Source organism: Halichondria panicea, chromosome 13, assembly GCF_963675165.1.
Source record: "Halichondria panicea chromosome 13, odHalPani1.1, whole genome shotgun sequence".
Taxonomy (NCBI): Eukaryota; Metazoa; Porifera; class Demospongiae; order Suberitida; family Halichondriidae; genus Halichondria; species Halichondria panicea.
The window spans coordinates 4,389,831-4,414,648 of record NC_087389.1 but is presented as its reverse complement, the minus strand read 5'-3'; the positions used below and the strand labels follow the sequence as shown (position 1 = coordinate 4,414,648).

At 40.3% G+C, this 24,818-nt stretch overlaps 4 protein-coding genes across 4 annotated transcripts; all 4 read right to left on the bottom strand.

Moving 5' to 3' along the window:
- Positions 1–251: 251 nt before the first annotated feature.
- Positions 252–6,465, bottom strand: LOC135347140 (uncharacterized). The gene has a single exon (XM_064545032.1). It carries the CDS (start codon positions 3,707–3,709, stop codon positions 2,153–2,155), a length of 1,557 nt encoding a protein of 518 aa, XP_064401102.1. The 5' UTR covers positions 3,710–6,465; the 3' UTR covers positions 252–2,152.
- Positions 6,466–6,592: 127 nt separating this feature from the next.
- On the bottom strand, positions 6,593–7,930 carry LOC135347143 (uncharacterized). The gene has a single exon (XM_064545034.1). The coding sequence runs from the start codon at positions 7,828–7,830 to the stop codon at positions 6,652–6,654; it is 1,179 nt and encodes a 392-aa protein (XP_064401104.1). The 5' UTR covers positions 7,831–7,930; the 3' UTR covers positions 6,593–6,651.
- Positions 7,931–10,144: 2,214 nt separating this feature from the next.
- On the bottom strand, positions 10,145–11,996 carry LOC135347144 (uncharacterized). The gene has a single exon (XM_064545035.1). The coding sequence runs from the start codon at positions 11,165–11,167 to the stop codon at positions 10,508–10,510; it is 660 nt and encodes a 219-aa protein (XP_064401105.1). The 5' UTR covers positions 11,168–11,996; the 3' UTR covers positions 10,145–10,507.
- A 3,125-nt stretch (positions 11,997–15,121) lies between these two features.
- LOC135346471 (uncharacterized) lies at positions 15,122–18,328 on the bottom strand. The gene has a single exon (XM_064544096.1). It carries the CDS (start codon positions 17,098–17,100, stop codon positions 15,922–15,924), a length of 1,179 nt encoding a protein of 392 aa, XP_064400166.1. The 5' UTR covers positions 17,101–18,328; the 3' UTR covers positions 15,122–15,921.
- Positions 18,329–24,818: the final 6,490 nt, after the last annotated feature.

Genomic DNA, 24,818 nt, shown 5'->3' with positions numbered 1-24,818 from the left:
GCCGGTATATCGAGGTGGCCGTACTTCAGGGAGCCGGAATAGCGAGAGTCTACTGTATACGGTAATCCTCTAGTGCCGCAAGAGAAAATACTCCTCCATGCCTGCTTAGTGGCTAATGCTATCAGGAGCTCCTGGTGCTACACAGTAATAGACTAAGATGTCTATCTACTGGCATTAAAAGATGTGAAATTAGGTCTACCAGACTCTGAGGGTCAAATCATGCTAATTTAGTGCCCTGTTAGATCTATTCTCAATTATGCCAGTTGCTAGAAGTTTCCCTATTCCAAAAATTATGCGAACATAATTTGCCAAGCCAACTGATTCAGCGGTCCTAGTTATAGTCCTAGTTATAGAACTAGGACTGCTGAATCTGCTTAGCATTTTAGCTCTAAATGGGTTGCTTACAGGTTTCTTTCAGCTCTTAATTTCTTATACAGAGTGTTATAGTATTAGGTATATAGTTCTAAGGATTATTCAGACATTCTTGTCGGCAGGGAGCGTTGTGTTCTATATGCAAAAACGGTAAGTTATTTAGCCTTTACATGTAAAACTTTGGCACTGCTATAGAAAACCTAGGTTTTTGGCTGAATGAGCTGCTCCCTCCCTCCTGCATGGATGCTTTCAATTAGTGAATGGTAAACATTGTTGCAGAGTTCGAGCGAATGGATTCTGATGTGAATGTATACAACAACGAGGACACATGTACGTTCCTGGTGCTATGCATGGCCTGGGCATGGATGCATGTCTGTTTCATATCTATCTATAGTTTAGGTACTTATACATGTTCGTAGCCATGCATGCAGGTAATAGGTACAGTGAAGCTAAAACTTTTGAAACTTGTTCACAGACTATTTACGTACATGCAGTTGCTAGTACTAACAGTATCATTCATCATACATAATGATGTTCTCTGACACTAAGGAATATCCATTGAAACTCTCAGGATACTCTAGGGTACAAATCCCATGTACCCTAGGGTACATTGGCTGTGGTCAGCCTAAAGCCCATCCTCCACCCTTCTCTTTTATAGAACACTACTGTGACACACTTGGATCACATTGTGAAGATGAATTCTTCAGTATCCAATCAGATTCACTAAAACTACCGAACTACATTGGAACTGGGTTGTTTGAAGTTGTAAATGTGATTTGTCAAGTGCAAGCACACGCACACAAAATGTGCACAGTGCATGCAGTCAGGGATCAAAGAGTATTTACTACTACTCAGTTGTAAATGGGTTGGATAACAGCTTCTAATTGCTTCTAATCAACACGTGTTCATAGTACAAGTTACCTGTACCGTGGATATTATAGTCTCGCGAGCAAACGTGGGAGGGAGGGAACGTCTGGTCACTATATTGCAGCAATTCCGTGGACCCTGCCAGAATGTTGGCAGTGCCAATCAGATTTGTCTATGTAGACAGTGGGTGGTAACACCCCGTATATTTTCCTATTATAGCATAAAATGAACGTGAAAAGAAGGATTATTGACTCTACAAAAATATAGCAAGGGTAATTTTAGTGTTGAACCATACCTGGCTGCGAAGGAACTCTGTTATAAGGAGCTCAGATCCAACCTAGCTAGCTAGCTGTGAATGAAAATGTAAATTTGGTTAATACAAATATCTTGCACGTGACTACATTCCTCATGCAGTGCCATGGAATTGTTGCAATAGTGACCAGACGCTGGATTGTTTAGCTAGCATGTACTACAATACTTTTCCAAATCATTAACACCTTATTATAGTTGAAAATACGCAATTTATATCAAAAAATTGGTTCATTTTTGTTAAAGATCATTACATTAAGTTTTGCTAATGACAATCAGTCCATTTTTAGTAAAGATCATTACATTAAGTTTTCAATAACAACTTTCTCTGGTAAAAAATGGCTGAAGGTGAAAATTATGGATCAGTTCAAGTTAGCAAAATAACACTGAGAATCTTGAATTGTGTCAGTTGTGTGCTGTGTTCATGTCTGCATCTTAATTTTGTCTATAAACCTTTTTTTAAAGCGAATGCAAATAATAGGCACATTTTTCAAGAATTCAAGAATAGAATAATGGGTAAAAAAAATAATTTATCAGGAATTTTAGCATAGAAAAGTTGTAGATACGATCTATCATTGAGACAATTCTACCTCCAGTTCTCCAATTAACGTATAAATATTTCAATCTGTTCAATAAGTATGTCTTCGTTGACTCGACCCTCATTATGGCACACCCTCATCTCGATGTTGCTAGTCGTAGGAGACTGTATTTGCTTGAAGAACCACGGAGGATTGTTGAGAGAGCAGCAAGTGTTGGCAGGTCCACAACCAGCACCATCCCATAGTGGATCATCGCCATAGACGATGCCGTTGGTGAATCTATCTGTACTACCTGTATCACAGAAATAGTCACTTCCAACAAAATCGGGAGGAGGTGTAGCATCAGCTGCATTTTTGATATGTATACAGGGGCAACTATTACTATTCATGGTAGATACTTCATCGAGAGCAGCTGCAAATGACCAGATATGCTTTCGAGGGTTTGAACCATATGTCAGGCTAATACCGTCCAGATACATTTCATCGATTGAATCAATTGGAGACCCGTTCAAACCGAATGAATCTGTGCTGCCAAACTGGTATGCAATTATCTTTCCACACACCTGGTCATACGACACATTATTTGTCTCGAAGAACACCTGAGAGCATCCAATTGAACTGCTCGATCTACAGAGATTCTTATTAGATTCCAGCACTCCAACGAGTCCAACTGGACACAAACTACCTGACTCCCTCGTATCCAGCTGTACCACTCTCATCCATCCCCCGTCAACTCCTCCACAGACTCTGTTCATGTTGCAGTAGCGAGATTCTACAGCACTATTTTCTGAAATTATGAAATAGTGATCACTAGGAGCATCAGGTTTGCAGTTCAAAACCTGCTGACAAGAAGAAGCAGGCTGACTAGCATCTGAGCCAGGGCACGGTCGTGTTAATATTTCGATCTCTGATTGAAGCTCTTGTATTTCCACGTTTGAAGAGTTTATTTGCGTAAGAATAGCCTGAGTGGTATCGGACAGTAAATCATGTATTTCAAGATTGGAATTGTTTAGCTGTAACTGATAGGAAACAATGGACTCATTTAACTGGGACTGGATGTCTTCGTTAGAGTCTGTTAATACAGATTGAAGAATCCCAACCTGTTTATCAGTTCGAAATATCTGGGATTGAAGAGCTTGAATTTGGGAATTTGAATTATTCAGCTGTGTCTGGAGATCTTCAAACTGTATCTGAAGAGCTTGGAACTCTTGAGTAGTGTTTCTCTGTAGCATTACTGAACTTGCAATGGAATCATCTTTGTATTTTAATAGCTGGGATTGAAGAGCTTGAATTTGGGAATTTGAATTATTCAGCTGTGTCTGGAGATCTTCAAACTGTATCTGAAGAGCTTGGAACTCTTGAGTAGTGTTTCTCTGTAGCATTACTGAACTTGCAATGGAATCATCTTTGTATTTGGAAACAAGAATGATGGCTACAACAGATAACACCACTGAAACTACAAACACCAAAACTGATGTATAAATTACCGCTAGTGTAGAAACGAAAAAAGCAATCTTAGGCTCTTCTTTGTTCTCATTACTGGCTCTTGGATTCTTCTTCTTAACTTGGATTCGGTCGATGACCTCATTCGCATTTCGATACACACTGTTCTCACATTCCATGTCGTATTTTTTCTCTCAAAATTATTACTGATCCTTATAATGATTATTATTGTAGCCGATAAATGAACAGTCTGGCTACCCTACGAGAGATCGGTGATTCATAGCTAGTGTTTGCCCATACAATTTTCCTGAAATGTGTAGATTTACATGCACATAATACTTTATTGTTAATAGATACTGTTTCAGTACCTCAAACATTGTAAATCAATACTGTATACGATGCACACTGACACATATCATTCAGACTCTAGCTGGGAGAGACATCATCATTATAGATCTACATACACCATACATTTACAATGAATAAAAATGAATGGTAAATAGAGCAAAAGTGAATGGTAAATAGAAAGCTAATGCATATAAATTTCAATTAAGAACATCTTCCTCAGTCACCCATCATCAGGCCTACAGATGTTTATACTACTAACTCAACTGACCTGTAGTTCGGGCCAAAACCTGCATGCCTATAGTCTTGAGAATGAAGCATTTTTAGAAGACCTCTACACACAAACACATCGTATCGTATCGTATAATAACCTCGCTTGCATGCGCATGGCGTCGGAAAAAAGGAGTGTTTGTAAGCCAATGTGTAACAGGAACAAGCGAGAAATTATTGGTATGCCTAGAATCACAGGGACCCGAGGTATCTCTTCCGGAGGGTAATTATTCTTCTCGTAATTTTTATAAAAGCGCCCATAATATAATTATGCCAGCATAATTCTCACCTAAACAATGTGCCTATAATATTATTATGCTTAAAAGTATACCAGCATAATCTACCAACCCTTAGAGCCAGGGCAATCCGCATGGTTAAGTTAAATGCTTCGATTCTGATTGAAGCTCATAAATTTCCACATTTGTTGAAGAGTTTATTCGTGTAAGAATAGCCTGAGTGGTGGTGGACAATAAATCATGTACTGGGACTGGAGATCTTGCATGGTTCGAGTTAAAGAGTTTGAACTTCCTGGTCTGTTTGAGAATGAAGAGCTTGAATCTGGAATTTGAATTATTCAGCTGTGTGTGGAGATCATCAAAAAGTTTCTGAGTTTCTTGTGTGTAATAAAAAAACTTTATTCTGGAAAGTTTGATGAAGTTGAGTCATGAGTCTTCATGCACTGGAAATTGATATAGTCTTGAAACGCTGCACATCGTTCATCTGTATCTGAAGAGCTTGGAACTCTTGAGTAGTGTTTCTCTGTAGCATTACTGAACTTGCAGTGGAATCATCTTTGTATTTAGAAACAAGAATGATTGCTACCGCAGATAACACCACTAAAACTACAAGCACTAAAACTGATGTATAAATCACCGCTATTGTATAGAAATGCAAAAAGCAATCTTAGGCTCTCCTTTTTCCTCATTTGTTGTTTTTTGACTTGGATTTGGTCGATGACCTCGTGTGCATTTCGATACACACTATATTTATCACACTCCCTGTCATATTATCTTTTATCAAACTCAAATAACTAAGACGACTACTATACTGCGACTACTACGCACCTCGGGTAATAACAGACTGAGTGGTATTGACTGACAAAAGGAAGTACATGCAGCTCAATGTACTTTATAGTATACATTTGTAGTTGAGGCCATGTTTGTGCAGGGATATATATGTATAAAACTGACAAAATTTGATAGAAGTTTATTGTTTGCACACAAACAAAATTCATGTCCAGATGTGCTGACGAGGGGACTGTCTATGGGTTAAACTCACACCATCAACATAAACATTATCAATATTTATGCTCTGCTATTGAAATACGAACCAAATGCATGTGGTGCGTTGAGCTTCATCGCACAGCGGCAAAACGAATACAATCCTGTAATTATTAAAATAATGATCATGAATCTATAAAGCTGTCTCATTAGCAGTTAACATTCCAATGATGTAGTAATATCCCCCCATTTCCTCGAGGGGAAAGAGGAGGGGGTTTGTAAACTGTGGAGCCGCCCCTCACCGTGCCAACATTCATACCACTGCATGTTTGAACATCTCCTTATACCGATGACTATGTATTAGTTATTGCCCAGCACGAGTGCAACATGCCCTATATTGCACTGGATGACATAATGCCAGAGGGCCGCAGGGTTATAACTGAATATGCTTGTGATAGAGCTATAGCAGTACTTATAGCTATAATAATTATGGTACAATAATTGTATTATGCATATTCATATATAATCCCTTGTCAGAGGAGGTCCGACATGTGTGCACGAATCACTACAAGCTCAGTGCATTTGGCCTGGACATTATCACGTGACCGCAATGACATCAATGCACTGAACTTATAGTGATTCGTGCACGCATGTCAGACCTCCTCTGATCCCTTATAACTGGCCTTGTATTTGTACTGACTTCACAGGAAGTTGCCCCATGCATCTAATGTTATTAAGTGCATGTAAATGCATGCCTTTAAAGCAGTCCATGAAAGTGTTGCCTAGTTAGCTCAAACAGCTCTCATTTTGTGTCCATTAACTGACACACATACACTATGCAATCACTTTACCTCTGCTGTGCATGCGCGAGGTAAAGCCTATAACCCTAACCCTAACCCTAACCTTAATTATGTTAGGTACTCAGAACATGCAATACAGAAGCTCTCTATAATGGGGAAGGTAGTCACAGCTTAGGTATATCGTATAAAGCGCAAATTTTTGCTGATTTTGTGGGTTAGCAATCCTACACGAAAATTATGTCCACGAAATTATTCTTCAATTGCTGCTATAGCGTGCAAAGATTAAAGGCGTGGCTTTTGGTAAGCAGTCATCCCACGAACATTGTGCAACAAAATGCTTTTAGAGGCCCTTCCACAAAATATAAGTGCTTTGAGAATTTCGCGCTATATGGTATATAGCTCAGAACATGCAATAAATAAAGACAACTATGAACTGCAGACACATGCAGTGATTTATACACACATTCATGCATGCATAGCACATTTTTACTGCACATAGATCTCAATAATTTCAAGAGGTGTGTTTTCATTGTCTACATCTAGATTGGCACAAAGTCTCAACTCGATATCGCCTGTAGTCGGCTGAGGGAGTTGCTTGCAGAACCATGGTGGATTGTTGAACTCACAGCAAGTACTGGCCCTCCCACACCCCTGACCATCCCAGAGTGGGTCATCAGAGTAAAAGATTCGGGAAATTTCTTGTCGGCTTCCAGTTTCACAAAAGTAGTCTTGACCGATGAAGGGAGGTACAACTCCAGTGTAGGGGATGTCAGGTCTTGTACAGGGACACACCAGATTAGTCGAACGAGTTTCATCGGCTGCATTAGCGAATGTCCAAATATGCTGACGAGGCGACTGTCCATGAGTTACACTCACACCATCAACGTAAACATCATCAATAGACAATGTCCTGTTATCAAAATATGGATCAAAAGCATCTGTAGTTTTGTCTTGATAGCCAATCACTCTCCCACAAACTCGAGAGTACTCCACCCCATAAGTTGGATAGGTAGTAGACACACATCCTGCTGGTCCAGGTCTGCCACAAGTACGCAGTGGTGGTGTTGTCCTGGACACCAGTCTGAATCCATCTGGGCAGTTTTGGTTGGAGTCAGTCATGTCGAGGTTGGCTACCCTCATCCATCCTCCTGTAGTGTTGCAGCTACAGCTTGTTCGGTCCATGTCACAGTATACCCTAACAGGAGAGCTAGTACTGTCAGTAGCAATCCAGTATTCTCCAGATGGTTTGTATTGAGGGATGTCACTGCATGAGCTGGCTGGATAACTTATACCCTCCAATTTTAGTGTTGCTATTATGTTTTGATCCGCTTGGAATAGAGTTTGAATCCGTTGGCGTGTGTGGTTCAATTGAATATTCAATTCCTGAATCTCCTGCTTGTTAATCTGGGATTCATAAATCACTCCTACTGAAGCCATTATCAGAGAAAAGACAGCTATCACTAGAGCTAAGATAGTGACAACAGTATAGCAAAGCACTCGCACTTTGATCGACACTTCTTTTCCTGTTGCTGCATTAAGGTCTTCTTCCGGGAGATCGTGTGGGAGGGTGCCACCCAGCGATGGTAGTGTTTCATAAACATTGTCCTCTCCATTGCTGTTAATACTGTACGCAACATTTCTGTGACTAATAATACTTTCCTCCATTATTGATCCAACGTATACTGTGCAAATTTAATTGCTGGCATGTTTTATACAAATGTTGTTGGCTTGCATTTCGAAGGATTTCCTTCCAGGAGCGCATGCATGCAGCTATGACAGGCTTCTTATTGAATGTGTACTGTAAATTGCATAGCTATGTCCTAACATATAAGCTGAACTATATATATGAAGCGGAGAAACAAACAATGACCATGATCACATCCTGAGATGAACACGCATGTGATTATGACTGAAATGTGCAATCACATATACAGGATAAAGAAAGTGCCTAAAACACAAGCTTTGGTTAGGTAAATTAGAACCAGTGTCTGGCATACCATGCACGATGCACATGCATGCATGGAGATAAGGTTTGAAAAGAAATTGATCCACAAACATGCTACACTGATGGGAGGACGTGACATCTTGTAGCTCCTATAGTGGGTCAAACATAGTGAGTTTATAGTTGCATTATTTTATTCATTCTAGTGATTGAAAATCTTCCTGCACGTCAGAAGCAACACGTGCATTTCGATAAAAATGGCGTCAACACCAAAACTGATTGAGTTACACTCATACCATCAACGTAAATATCATCAATAGACAATGCCCTGAGAAATAATGGGTTCAAAAGCAGCTGAAGTTTTGTCTTGATAGCCAATCACTCTCACAAACTCGAGAGTACTCCACCCCATAAGTCGGATAGGTAGTAGACACACCAGTGGCGGATCCAAAAGGGGGGTTCCAACAGCGCAACATTTTGGATAACGCCCACGCACTGTCCCAAAATAATAAATAATCTGAAAGTAAAAAGGATATACTGACATCTAGGTCTTCACTACTTGTGTAATTGTTTCTGGCCTAGAGAGCTAGTTCCACACAGTAATAGCCACGTAGGTGTGATCGACTGTACTACTGCAACCTCAAAAAATGCTCACTCAGCCAAAAAAAACCTTAGCCAGCAATAAGAGACTTGAAAGAGCAAAACGGGGGTTCAATGAAACCCCTGGAACCCCTCTGGATCTGCCACTGCACACATATCCTGGGCTGCCACAAGCACGCAGTGGTGGCACCCCAGTTGGCCTGGTTACCAGTCTGAATTCATCTGGAAAGGCTTGGTTGGGATCAGTCATGCATGTTGAGATGTGTCAGCTACAGCGTGTTTGGTCGATGTCATGCATGCACATGTAGTATATAGATCTGAACAAGAGAGCTAGTTTTTAGTCGCAAACCAGTAGCAAGAGCTAACAGGATAACTTCAATCATTTATATAGGGTTGCTAGTATGTTTCGATTAGCTTGGAATAGAGTTTAAACCGGTAAATTAGTTTGACAATGTGAATATTCACTTTTTGAAGTTCCTGCTTCAAGTTATTGATCTGGGATTCATAACTCGATTCTCATAACTCACTCCTACCGAAGCCACTGTCAGAGAAAGGATAGCCATCACTATAGACGGCTAAGATGGTGACAATAAAAATTAATAACAATTCACTCGCACTTTAATTTGACTGACATTTCTTTGCCTGTTGTTGGATCAATCGAGGTCCTCTTCTATGTTATTTTGTGGGAAGGTGTTATACCTGGTGGTATTTAATACTTTTTCATAAACGTTTTCATTTTTTTGCTGTTAATACCATACATGACTCATTATGATGCAACGTTCTAATTGCTGGGTTGTTTAGATTATTATTGTGACTTGCGTGGACACAAAGGTGCTATAAAAGAGAAACGTTTCAGTTGATTGCTACCATATAGGTATATTTTGAACTCAGGACTTATCCTCTGGCTTAATAGTTGGCTAGGTGTACTCAAGTATTTCCTGTTATGGCTCAAGCTGTTTATTGTGTACACTGTGGTTTTCCCTGCCTGCCTATTATGTATATTATGTATATTATGCCTATTATGTATATTCATAAGCTCCATTGCATGTGCTCATTTCACACCCTCCATTGAATGTGCCAGAGCTTTATACTACTACTACAGCCAATACCATACCGGTAATTATATTTAACTATTGCCTAGAAATTATATGGATGAACGCACATTATTGTTTTTAAATTATTCTATCTGAGTGACAGTTTCTAAATCTATATAAGTTATTAGCATACCAATAACAACGATGGATGAAGGTGATTAAGATGTTCATTCCCTGAAAACACACGAGTTTATTATATACATGCACTTACAAGTGAACTCAATACGAAACGTTGGTCCCAAAACTACGTGCAAAGCAGTATCAAATTCCTCCCTAGCAAAAGTCTACTAGTGAGTGCAGTAGTGTTTGCCTAGTTAGGCGTGGCATCAAATGATGGAATGTACCATCTCGCAATTAGGCCATGCCCCATGCATTCACACAAAGAGGGTCTCGCAATAGTGTGCATGCGGAGTTTTCCCCTGCACTAGGATCTTGGCGCCGCCAATCAGATTGTAAAACGTCATCATTAACTCACTCGTATCATAAAAACTATACCCACATAACGTCATGCACTAGTATTCTGATAGGCTGAGCAGCTAATTGTCCATGCCAACTATAGAGTGGGCGTGACAGAGTGAGTACGTAATTAAATTCTACTGGGACCACTCAATACGATATGCACACTGTGGACATATCCTAATTCTTGTGTGAAGGGGCATGGCTTGCGTTAAATGTTAATCTAAGTCACAAATGTACGTAATATAAATCAGCGAATGTAGATCTCCACTAGCTGCAGTGCTATGTCTTCATTTTCAGTGTTTTCATCAGCACAACGTCTCAACTCGATATTGTCTGTAGTTGGCTGAGGGAGTTGCTTGCAGAACCATGGTGGATTGTTGAACTCACAGCAAGTACTGGTACCCCCACATCCCTGACCGTCCCAGAGTGGATCATCAGGATAGAAGATAAGATTACTTAGTTGTCGGCTTCCAGTTTCACAGAAATAGTCCTGACCGACAAAGGAAGGTACAATTCCAGTGTAGGGGAGGTCAGGTCTTGAGCAAGGGCATACATAGTGATCCGAGTGAACTTCATCGATTGCGTTAGCAAACGTCCAAATGTGCTGACGAGGTGACAGTCCATGAGTTAGGCTGACACCATCAACGTAAACATCATCAATAGACAATGCTCTATTATCAAAATACGAATAAAACGCATCTGGAGTCTTGTCTTGATAGCCAATCACTTTCCCACAAACTCGAGAGTACTCCACCCCATAAGTTGGATAGGTAGCAGATACACATCCTGCTGGTCCAGGTCCGCCACAAGTACGCAGTGGTGGTGTTGTCCTGTTCACCAGTCTGAATCCATCTGGGCAGTTTTGGTTGGGGTCAGTCATGTCAAGGTTGGCTATACCCTCATCCATCCTCCTGTAGTGTTGCAGCTACAGCTTGTTCGGTTCATGTCACAGTAGACCTGAACAGGAGAGCTAGTACTGTCAGTCGCAATCCAGAACTCTCCAGATGGTTTGTATTGAGGGATGTCACTGCAAGAGCTGACTGGATAACTTATGGTACCCAATTGTAGTGTTGCTATTATGTTTTGATTAGCTTGGAATAGAGTTTGAATCTGTTGGTTTGTGTGATTTAGTTGAAAATTCACTTTTTGAATTTCCTGCTTCAAGTTATTGATCAGAGATTCATAACTCACTCCTATCGAAGCCACTATCAGAGAAAGGACAGCTATCACTAGAGCTAAGATGGTGACAATAAAATAGCAATTCAATCGCACTTTGACTGACATTTCTTTGCCTGTTGTAGGATCGAGGTCCTCTTCTACGTTATCTTGTGGGAGGGTGCTATCATCCGGTGAGACTATTTCATAAGAGTTGTCCTCTCTGTTACTGTTAATACCATACGCAACATTTCTATGACTAATAACTTCATTCATATTTATGCAACGTTCTGTACAAACTTAATGACCAGCTTGTTTTGATACTGTATTGTGGCTTGCATGCATAGAGCAATTCTAAACAAAATTGCTAGAGTATAAACGTTGCAGTAAAGTAATTTGACTGTTACATGTAAAGTAGACCTAACAATAGACCGGCTAAGTCTACAACACGTACCTCTAAAAGGAAATAATGCTGATGCACCCATAGGTACACTGTATATATTGAAAAAACATGCACTTATACTTATTCTCTGCTTATGTATTATTTAGACAACACCTATAGTCAAGTGTTTTATCTGTTTGCGAGGAGGATGAACTTGAGGTTAACATGGTGCATGCGCAAGTGCATTATGTAACCAAGAGTCCATCCATGTGCACCAGCATTAAAGTACACGATTTTGGCTGTTCTAAAGGATTTAGTGCTGTCACGTGATCTCTAACCTTGTGTACAGCCTGCCATTTGTACAGCTTGACCTGTTAAACCAGTTTTATATACCTGGCTATATTTGAATCCATTTCATTCAATATCTCAATTTGCTTTTAAACCACACTTAAGTGTGCACGCTCATTAACAACTTAAAGCACACTTAGTGGATTAAACATGGTGAGGTAACTACTTTTTAGAGTCGCTGGAGATCATGTGATCAGCAGCACTAAAAATTGGTCAGGTGTTCTTAAATATTTCCTGTTATGGTTCAAGCTGCATGTTGTGTAGACTATATACATAATGGCTTGCCCTACCTGTCCATGTCATTATGTTTGTTGTACTCATTTCAATAATGTTAAGTGTTTTTAGACAGAAATTTCATTGCAAGCGCTGACTGGATATAACTTATGCCCTCCAATTGCGCTATTATGTTTCGATCTGCTATCTGCTTTGGAAAAGAATTTGAATCTGTTGCTTCGAGTGGTTCAGTTTTTAAGCTTGTAGAATTTCAGATTCCTCACTTATATAGTTGAACATTCAATATTTGAATTTGCTGCGTTGATTTGAAATTCCCTACTGACTTAAACGGCTTGCTGATTGTTCAACTCTGCATTTTACCCGTGCACTTTTAATTGCATTATCTCTCGAGTGCACATGTTATAACTAGTTTATATCCCTAATACACCACAGCTTCTACAAAAACTACTGGTCACAGCTGCTTAATGCATCTCTGTTCAAAGACACCAGTATCTGACCGTTCAAGATTACTGTCATTGGCACGACGAATGGCTTGACTCACAAAATTGGCGTTGGGCTCCTCGTAAAGCAGCCCCACCCCCCTAACGTTGCAAAAACACTCTCTTCTCAATGCTACTGCTGCAAAACAGCACTACCCCAAAGGCAAAGCTGCAGAGCAACTCGAGCAGTCCACCTCAAACTCTACTGAAAAAAAAGCCCCTCTCAACTCTGACATGCCTCCATGCAACCAGTAATTGTGTCCTAGGACTGTTCAAGCAGACAGTAAAGAACTGGACAAACCTATAGATATAATTATTGTTACTGCAAGCCTGTGCTAGAGTAAAGTATCAATTATCAGACAGAACGTATAATCAGACAGCTGCCAGAGGAGAACGAATGGGCAAAACAAGCTGATTTTTCACCCGACAATAGGTCTATACCTATTAACAACATAACCTCCAAAAAGGAGCATTATTAATGAAATCATTTCCCACCCTTTGAGTTTCCTCGATTTTGCCTGCATAATGCACATGATAATTATCATGTGTGTATACTAGGAATATACTTAGACTACTACTTACTTTGTGATCTATGTGAATGACCTACCGACATGTACAGCCAACCCAAGTATATACAACCCAAGTATATACCTTTTCGCTGATGACACTAAGATACTACAGTGTATGGACTCATCTGAAAGCCAACATACCCTACAAACTGCACTTAACAATATCTCAACCTGGTGCAACCAATGGAAACTCACTCTTACCCACAACAAATGTGCAACATTCAGAATTTCACTAGCCTGCACAAACACCACAAATTACGTTATTAATGGCCACCAACTTCAATCAGTGACCAACAAAGAGATCTAGGAATTGTTTTGACAACCAAACTCCCATGGACCAACCACTGCAATGCAATCTGTTCCAAAGCATACTATTTTCTAAATCTAATAAGACGTACTGTTTCAACGCTTACACCTGTCCCACCAAAAGAATTCTCTACCTAACGTTGGTTAGATCTCACTTCACATACTGTTCTCAAGTGTGGCATCCGAACTTAATTGCTACAAGACATAACTCGCCTGGAAAAAACCCAGCGTAAGGCCACCAAATATATACTACAAAACTGGGATATGAACTACAAAGATAGACTTACCATGCTCAAATTGCTAACCACAAGCTGTGGTACTGGATGGCGCAGAATCAAATCATCTGCCAGTAATATCAGGAGTGCCCCAAGGGTCCATACTAGCATAGATAGTAGCTATCTATGATACTAGGCCCCTTATTTACATTGACCAAACAACTATAGATCAGTAAACACATTGTGATATACGCTGATGACACAGCTCTCTACCATCGTACAGAAAAACAGCGGGACTACTCACAACTGCAAGAGGATGTTACAGCTTGGATATCTGATAATTATCAAAAGCTAAACGCCTCAAGTGCTGTTACATGGCGTTTTCGAAGAAAAGGTCTTCCTCAAACCCTGACACACCTCTATACATCAACAAAAACTGTCCTCTCCTCAAAGTAGACGAATTTAAGTACGAAGTCACTCTTACATCAGACCTAAATTGGGCCAATCATGTAGCTACCATCTGCAAGGCTAAGAAACTGATAGGATGTTCTACAGGAAACTCGACAGTTTTCCAGCAGCCGAGAAACTCCACTAAAGCTCTATAAAACAATTATCCGCCCCCACCTTCAATATGCATCTCCGGTATGAGCCCATACTTAGATAAAGAAATAAAACATATTGAAGATGTTCAAAAATATGCACTGCGAGCTTGCATAAAGTCATGGAGCGCAAATTATGAATCACTACTAGTGTTGAGTTCTTTCTTAGATAGACAGTTCTATAGCTAGCCAGTAGCCTAGGCAATTAATGTAACCTAGTCTATGCTAGCTATATAGGATCACAGATCAGATTTGCTTCAACTTAATACTCATAAAGACTTTTTACCATGTGGTGCAGAGACCAACAGAAATGACACTAAAAAATAGAGCATGGGGAGACACAGATATGGACATGGAAATTTCTAGAACATTCCACTGATACATGTAGATTGCACAAGAGCACATGACAAACGTAAGTAGAACAAACATAACAGAGATCACATGAGAGGTGATAGTGTAAATCAGTTAATATTGCATTCATACATCCAACAACTAGTCTCATGCAATATGGACAAATTGGCTGATCGCAGTAACATGTCACGCCTATGTCTACTCTTTATACTCATTAGGATCATTTCAGGGGATGTGCTCTTTGAATCTCCACCATTCGAGCAAGTATACCACCAATACCCGCACAGACACCAGAACACCCAACAATTATTGATCTGTCCAGTTTGCTAAAACAAACCAGTTTCAATCTTCTAAGTACTACCTCAGCCTGGAATAACCTGAATTTCAATCTGGATGGAATTTCGCTACAAACTTTTAAATCTAAATTATAATCTCTCTGACTCTTTTGTTATTAACTATACTGTTCTCTGTCTGTATTTTATTATAGTATCAGGTCTCAGATTAGTATTTATAGCTATTTCTGTTGACCTCCGCACAAATTTGTTGAATCATATAAAATTAAAAAATTAACTAGAACCAATATAAAATAGCGATTCACTCTCACTTTGACCGACATTTCTTTGCCTGTTGTAGGATCGAGCTCCTCTTCTATGTTATCTTGTGGGAGGGTGCTATCATCCGGTGAGACTGTTTCATAAGAGTTGTCCTCTCTGTTACTGTTAATACCATACGCAACATTTCTATGACTAATAACTTCATTCATTATTGATGCAACGTTTAGTACAAACTTAATTGCTGTAGCTATGCTTGCATGCGTAAACAAAATTGCTAGAGTGTAAACGTTGCAGTAAAATAATTCGACTGTTAGCTACATAAAATACCAGTACCATGAAAACTAGACCTAACAGTACCATGAAACTAGACCTAACAATACGAGAATTTCTAGAAATCTAATACTATATGTGCTGTGGCTCCAACACTATTATATAAATACTAAACTATTGCTAAGTACGTATATAAAATTTAATGAATGTAGATATCCACTAGCTGTAGTAAAATGTCTTCATTTTCGATGTTTTCATTCCCACAAATCCTCAACTCGATATCATCTTTTGTCGACTGGGGAAGTTGCTTGCAGAACCATGGTGGGCTGTTGAACTCACAGCAAGTACTGTCACTTGCACATCCATGACCATCCCAGAGTGGATCATCAGGGTAAAAGATATAACTAGCTGCTTGTCGACTTCCAGTTTCACAGAAGTAGTTCTGACCGATGAAGGGAGGTACAACTCCAGCGTAGATAAGATCGGGTCTTGTGCAGGGACACACCCAGTGATTTGAATGTGCTTCATCGTGAGCATTAGCGAATGTCCAGATATGCTGACGAGGCGACTGTCCATGAGTTACACTCACACCATCAACGTAAACATCATCAATGGACAGTGTCCTGTTATCGAAATATGGATCAAAAGCATCTGGAGTCTTGTCTTGATAGCCAATCACTCTCCCACAAACTCGAGAGTACTCCACCCCATAAGTTGGATAGGCAGTAGACACACATCCTGCTGGTCCAGGTCTGCCACAAGTACGCAGTGGTGGTGTTGTGCTGTTCACCAGTCTGAATCCATCTGGGCATTTTTGGTTGGAGTCAGTCATGTCGAGGTTGACTACCCTCATCCATCCTCCTGCAGTGCTGCAGCTACAGCTTGTTGGGTTCATGTCACAGTAGACTTGAACAGGAGAGCTAGTACTGTTAGTTGCAATCCAGTATTCTCCAGATGGTTTGTATTGAGGTATTTCACTGCAAGAGCTGACTGGATGACTTACAGTGCCCACGTGCAATTGCAGTATTTCTGTAAGGTTTCGATCAGCTTGGAAGAGAATTTGAATCTGTTGGTTTGAGTTGCTCAGTTGAGTTTGCTGGTTAATCAACTCTACTGAAGCAAAGCTCACTCCTACCAAAGCAACTATCAGAGAAAGGACAGCTATCACTAGAGCTAAGATGGTGACTAGGACATAGCACTTCACACGCACTTTCTTCCCTTTGACTGATACTTTTTTGCCTGTTGCTGGATCGAGGTCTTTTTCTTTGTTATCTTGTGGGAGGATACTACGTTGCTGTGGCACTGATTCGTAAACATGCACCTCCCCAACTTTACTTGTAAGACCATATGCAGCATTTGCGTGACTGATAACTTCCATTATAATTATCACTCCTTGCTTGCTCAGTAGTTTCTATACTGTAATTTTCTCTTCTAGAGAACTATATACTAGCCCACTTATAATTATTAGCTGCTATAATTATAATTGTGAGTACACACTGTTCATTCAATTGAATCCACACACATATAAGAACCGAATGTTCGCACGTCACTGGTCACGAACATGTAAGCGTATAAACCACGTAATGGTAAGTGTGCACTACGACACCAGGAATGCAATCATACGTGTAATTTGTATATGGTTCTAAGGGCACAATGATTATATCTACAAGCTTGTGTACAGTACACAATCATTACTGAGAAGTGCATAGAGCTTGCAATGACCATGAATGGTTACACTCAATGAAACCATGGAAATGTTGCGAAGGATTTTCTACGCTCAAAATTAGCTCACATGCAACAGCAAGTGCTCTTCTATATACTTGCTGTAGAGGGAGGCTTAACTATACCGTGGTATGTTGTGAAGGGTGGGAGTTTACATAATTATTATAGCTCTAAATTCTTAGCAAAGCGAATGCATACGTGGACAAGGAGTGAATTAGCACAGTAAAATGCATACTATAACAAACGATATAGAGAGGAAGAGAGTGCATGCGGTACTTTGAGGATGCCGAAAACATTAAGGGTCTCCTGCATATTCCGGTAATTGTTTGAAAGAAGGGGAGGGGTTTCACTAGAGTATATATGGCTGGATTGGGTTACTAATGAAAAAGAGGAGGTCAGTGGGGAGAACCTGCTGCAGAAATCTGTATGTGAATCGGGTGAGGTATATATAGCAAATGAAATTTTAGTGAGAATCATTCGGTATAGGTAAGCAGTTATTAAAATAACGTACTTTTATCTTTTCGTATAGCGGGTAATTTTCGGGGATAAAAAATTCGTGGTTGAGCAACATTTAATCATTTCGTGGATATTATTTTTGTGGTTGTTGCTTGCACTGCATGCAGGTAAAGGTAGTCAAGGTCGCTTCATTTGTACAGTGAATTGCAGTGTACTTGCATCAGAGAATTGACAAACAGCAAATTTAAACCACAATTACTTTAATTCTAGCCTAAGCTTGCACTTTTATTAGGGCCAAACGGAAAGGAAAATTAGCGTATAGCTATATTTTGGCCACTTTTGATTCTACAAAATTTGAAAAGACAGAACCTATAATTATAATCTAGTTCACTTTAGCAAGAAAAGTAACGTTTACTTACAAGAACAGTTGATGCAGGCTGTATAGTCTGGGAAGTGGTTAATAGTTTGGAGCTCGGAATAACTCTAAAGTTACAAAAAGTTTCATTTTTAGAAATGTTTTAATGTCAAGATATTCACATTTATGTACCAAAATATTCACAAATGTGTGGTATTCTACTCTCTAGGTTACAGGCACTGTATAACTTGTGTATTATATATAGGCTGCAAAAGGCTGCTATTTCCTGCTGTACATGCATGCAGTAATACATATATATGCATATACTCAGTGGCGTATCGATCTATATAATTATAACAAGGGGCTCAGGGTGCGAAGCTATACTGTAACTTACCATTTATCCGGGAGCTATTCATAAACGGTGAGCAGCACTAGCTTTTCAGATTGAAAGCTATAGCTTTTGCATGTTTAATGATTGAGACCACACCTTTAAAACGTTGTCCTGCGCAGGAAAAGAGGGTGTGGCTTCTCGTGTATGGGCGTTTAATTTTTTTGCATGCCTTCCTATACTGCATTTCCTAGAAACACCACTGATATACCCACTTTTGTGCATGTGATACAATGTGTGTAGCAAAATCAAGATTCACCATGAAATTGTTGTTCGCAGATATCGCAGTTGACACTAGTCACACTTTGTTCAATAACAGTAGTAGACAACAGAAACAGCATAACACTCATAACCTAATCATAACCTAACTTGCACAAAACTCAAGAACTTATATACAGAACACATATAACTCTAGAATGTTCTACCTAGTTCTCTAATGTCAAAGTTCAGCAGCAGCTACAGTTCTAGAATAAACATTAACTAGAATAATCTAGATGTACAGTCTAAGTGAAGAGTTCACCTAATCACTACACTTGTGGTTTACCACTTGATCAATTACTTCCTCTAACACTCCCACTTAATTTATCATGTGGGGAAGACATCAGTTTCTTGAGTCCCATGTTACGACGTAGCTTCTCAAACTTTGCCTTGGGTAACGGTTTCGTAAAAATGTCGGCAATCATTTCTTCGGTCGGGCAGTACTGTAAACTGACTGTGCCGTCACTGACAGCTTCTCTAATATAGTGGTGGCGGATGTCGATATGCTTTGTCCTTGCCTGTACCACTGGGTTCTTAGCTATACATATAGCTCCTTGATTATCTTCCATGATAACGGTTGCTTGTTTCTGTGATACATGGAAATCCGATAGAAGTCGTTTGATCCATACAGCTTCTTGGGTTGCTGTACTCAGGGCAACATACTCTGCCTCACAGGTAGAGAGTGTGACAATTGGTTGTTTCTTGCTTAACCAACTGACAGGTCCGTTACTTATGAGAAACAAATTCCCACTCGTTGAGTGCCGGTCATCCAAGTCACCTGCATAGTCTGCATCAGAATAGCCAATCAGACTACTTCCATCCTCCGTTTTCCTGTATTGCAAAGTAATGTCCAAGCTTCCCTTGAGGTATCGTAAAATTCGCTTCACAGCAGTTAAGTGAGCTTCTGATGGCTTTGAGCTAAATTTTGACACGACTCCCACTGCTTGAGAAATGTCGGGTCTGGTTGCAACGGCAGCATACAGCAAGCTTCCAACTATCGATTGGTACATCACTGAATCCACAGCCTTGCTAACATTGTCATCCTTTCGTAATCTCACATTTGAATCAGCAGGGGTAGAGACGGGTTTAGCATCTTGAAGATTGTATTTTTCAAGCATCTTCAGAAGATACTGCTTTTGATGCATCTCAAGAGTTTTTCCAGCCTTGTCTTGTTTAATGGAGATTCCTAGACAATAGTGTAGCTCACCCATATCCTTCATCTTGAATTGTGACTGTAGCAGTTGCTGGAGTACGGTTTCTGATGTACGCTGCAGTTTCTACAGCTTCAGCCCAAAATCTTTCAGGTAATCCTGCATGAGCCATCATTGACCGAGCTGTCTCCATGAGGGTTCTGTTCATCCTCTCCGCAACACCATTCTGTTCTGGAGAATGTGGTACCGTAAGTTCCTGGCGTATACCTTTTGACTTCAGATAGCTCCTAAACTCCTTAGACAGGTACTCTCCTCCGTTATCGCTCCGCAATGTACTCACTCTCTGACTGCAGTCATTGAATACACGAGCTTCAAATTCCTTAAATTTCTCAGGAACTTCAGATTTATTTTTGAGAAAGTAGACTGCACAACATCTTGAGTAATCATCGATAAAAGTGACAAAATACTTGTTTCCACCAATAGAGTCCGTAGGCATTGGACCGCATACGTCACTGTGCACAAGTTGAAGCTTCCTCTTGGATCGTATTTCTCCCACTGCCTTGAAAGGTTTTCGTTTCATCTTTCCAGCGATACATCCCTCACAAAATGACAGCTTAGCTCGTTTTGGTAATTTGATACCAGTAGCCAGCTTCTTGTAGGACATATTTTTGATGCATTGCTCACTTGCATGTCCCAGTCTAAAATGCCATACGTCAAAATTGTTGTCTTTCTGAGCATTCACCAGTGTTGCTGCCTCAGAGAGAATCGCTTCACAATCGAGTTGATAGAGTTTATCCACCAATGTTCCCATTCCATGGAGATGTCCATTTCCGTCTCGAATCCAGCATCGAGAGTGACCAAACTTGATGAAGTCTCCTTTGGATACAGCTGCTCTTACCGAGAAAAGATTACAGGCTAGCTTAGGAACATACAAAACCTTGTACATAACAAATTTCTTTGGTTGGCTAACTTTGAAGCACATCCTCAAGTGAACACTTCCAAAACCAACTGCGTCCACAGTCCGTCCATCACCTAAACCAACTTTCTCAGGAACCTCAAATTCTTGGTAGTCAGTCAACAGTTCTCTGTCCCAGGTCATATGACTGGATACTCCAGAATCTACCAGCCATTTACCATCTTGAGATCCATCTTGTGATGCTGCAAATGCACTGCCTTCTTCAGACTCGGATTCTTTGTCTTCCTCTCCAGCAGTCTCTGCCTTGTGTGATGGTCCCTTCTTTGCTTTGGGACAGTCCCGTCGAAAATGACCTGGTTGTTGACAACCATAGCAAATAGGTTTCCGTGGCTTGAATTTCCTCTTTGATTCTCCTCCAAACAGTGCTGCATCTCCTCTTTGTGCATCAGAGTTTCCTGAGTGTCCTCGTCCAAGCATTTTCTGCTCCTCATGAGCTAGAGCTTGCTGCACATAGTTGAGCGAGATACCGTCAACCCGGGCTTCCAGAGCAGTAACAAGTGTGGAGTAGCTTTTGGGCAAGCTTCCTAAAAGAGTAACCACCTGGTCTTCTTCAGCGATAGGAGCACCAATTGCTGCTAATCGGTCCGTCAACTCCTTCATGCGCTTCAGGTGTTTCTCGATCGATGTCCCCTCCTTCATCTCCATCCGGAAGTATTGCTTCTTCAGGAAAAGTTTGTTGGCTAGAGTGTCACGCTCAAAATGGTTTCTCAGGGCATCCCAAGCTTCTCTCGGCTGCTCATACGACGTCACAAGATACAACTGAGAAGTTTTTATCGCCAGGACAATTGAAGAGAATGCCTTCTGCGACTTCTTCAAAAACTCAGCACGGGCTGCTGCTGTCGCATCCTCTGCAAGCTCCTCGGTTCCGTCCACAACTTCCCAGACACCTTTTGCAAGTAGCAAGTGTTTCATCTGGAACTTCCAAGTGGTCCAGTTAGAGTCATCTAACTTATCGATCACCCACTTCTCATCTGTCGTAGCCATAGTCTAGTCTTGAACAAAATTCAGTGTGATAAGTCCGTAGGGATCTGGGCCCATAACCTATTCGCAGATATCGCAGTTGACACTAGTCACACTTTGTTCAATAACAGTAGTAGACAACAGAAACAGCATAACACTCATAACCTAATCATAACCTAACTTGCACAAAACTCAAGAACTTATATACAGAACACATATAACTCTAGAATGTTCTACCTAGTTCTCTAATGTCAAAGTTCAGCAGCAGCTACAGTTCTAGAATAAACATTAACTAGAATAATCTAGATGTACAGTCTAAGTGAAGAGTTCACCTAATCACTACACTTGTGGTTTACCACTTGATCAATTACTTCCTCTAACAATTGTAGCCTTTGCAGCATGACATATTGAATTCAAATGTTCGCGGTACATGCTTAATCAGCAAAAACTGGCCACTTTAACCTATGAGGCCACCTCTTGCATGAAAACCATGCACGGTGATATAATTGTATAACTATGAAAACCATGCACGGTGATATAATTGTATAACTACCGTATAGCGGGTATATTTCGAGTATAAATTTTCACGGATGTGCCTTTAGAAAGGTTTTCGCGGATTTAATTTGCGTGGAATAGCGCCTTTTTTGCAGCATGCATGCATGAAATATTAAATTCGCGGTTATAAATGTTCGCAGTTCATGCCTAATCCGCGAAAACCACGAACATTTATACCCTCGAAATATACCCTCTATACGGTACTACAAATAGGAGGTGTTTGCATAGATCTATAAATTATCGAAATTCTCCATACTGTATCAAAAACACATCACCACCTAAACCGTAAAGGGTTCTTTATCTGCTCACCTTTACTTGTGTTGTATATACAGGAGCCATGTTGGGAGGGGAGGAGTTTACTGGGTTATTGATTGTAGCTCATCTTAATTCCTGGGAATCACCATCAGTCTGCATTCACTGTCATTGCATGCATGTATGTGTATATACTTTTGTTAGCTACGTTGAACACCAACGCCTATTTGTGTGATTGTGACCGCAAAATTGGTGAAAATATTTGTCTCTTATGATCCATATAATTATACGATAATTCAATGTCTTGGGCATTAAGCAATAACGTAAATCCTCAGGACATGTATACTCCATGTATACTCCTGATGGAACATAAAACCAATGTTTTACCAAAATCTCATGCATGGACATCCACATCCGCTTGCACTCACACACACACACACACACACACTCTAAATATCACCGTATATAGGTATGGATGTTTGAGGGGAATGAAGTAGACTATAATTATGCAAAGCCCATGCATGCAGACTACAAAAGGTATATCACTGACCGTGACAACCGCTGCAAGATTTAAATTGCGGTGCAGTGAAGATAGAGTTTTATGTGCTTGTGCACACTCACAACAAAATCGTACATGCATGCACAGCCATTCAATTTTGTCTCTATAACAAAAGCTATATACCGTTGATTTAAGGCGATACTTTTAAACACCACATGCAGGTGCGGATGCCTTAGTGAAAATTGCTTATGGTTTACGTAATCCAAAATAGTGGGAAGTGATCGACCGTGATTGTTGCTAAAAAGGATGCCAAAAGTTTTAAGTCTAAAATAAAAACACGTGGTAGACCATATGATTATGCGCATATTATTGTAGGTCACTAAACATGTTCGGCAGGATGTATTCTGAATCTGTACTATCTAACTGACTGATAAGTATAATTATTTTCCGCCGAGCTGATCATAATTATGTATATATCTGCATGCATGGGACATGATATTTGAAGAGCAACCAATATCAAGGCTTTACCGCGAAGTCTCTGTTTAGGATGTACTCTCTCCCTCAATCCTCGAGGGCAACTACTTCTGTCTCTCATGTCAAGCATAGCCACTTGCATCCACCCATGCACCGTCAAACCCTCCACAGGCTCGATTCTTGCAGTAACTATAGCATAGCATCGCCATCAATTGTGGATATCCAGTACATTCCATTTGGAGATGAAGCATTGCAATTTAGAGCCTGCTGACAGGAAACAGCAGCCTGCATGGTTCGAGCTTGAGCCTGGGCAACTGGGTAGAGTGACCTGGGTTTGAGTAGAGCCATTTCCACTCAGTTTCAGCCAAGAGTAATAGAAACTGTAGAAACTGTCAAAAGCTAGAATTGAAACTACGAAAACAATACCAGTACAAAAACATAGATGGAACATAATTCCTCATTTCTGCTGGTATTTTGCACCGTCGATTCCTATCGACTGATGTTCGTTCGACTTCAAACACATTATCATACTGTATACAGCAAGAAATTTTCGCTATTTGGCTCCAGAGCCCTCAGCAAAAATTGTCATAGGTCGCGGTTCAATGCCAGGAAACCACACTCACCAATTCCTTTGTATGTGAAATACCGGTGCGTGGGAGTTTATCCTGGTTTTAATGTTCACGTTACTGCTCTGCCCTCGAAAAATGCGAAATTTTGCACCCCACGAAAATTTCCCGTTATATACGGTACTTGTTTTCTTTGGTGTGATCATGTTCGAGTTGTCCTGCATGTACTTAGAAAAGTGTTGAAAGGTACAAGCCAATGAGTACACGCCAATGAGTGATAACAAACGTGAGGGGGCATGTTTCAAATTAGCGTCAAAGAACACCTGCGAACAACCACTAGCTGCCACTAATTTGTTCCACAAAGCCTGTGTTCAGACTGTATAGGGAGCCAGAATGTATATATACTCTGTCAGCTCATTTGGATATGTAGCGTTGTCTTCTCTCATAATATCAGCCATGCATGCATAGCCACTTGCATCCACCC

Bases quoted from the DNA above. Each gene is read 5' to 3' on its own strand.
- LOC135347140 (XM_064545032.1), bottom strand. From the start codon at position 3,709: ATGGAATGTGAGAACAGTGTGTATCGAAATGCGAATGAGGTCATCGAC.
- LOC135347143 (XM_064545034.1), bottom strand. From the start codon at position 7,830: ATGGAGGAAAGTATTATTAGTCACAGAAATGTTGCGTACAGTATTAAC.
- LOC135347144 (XM_064545035.1), bottom strand. From the start codon at position 11,167: ATGGATGAGGGTATAGCCAACCTTGACATGACTGACCCCAACCAAAAC.
- LOC135346471 (XM_064544096.1), bottom strand. From the start codon at position 17,100: ATGGAAGTTATCAGTCACGCAAATGCTGCATATGGTCTTACAAGTAAA.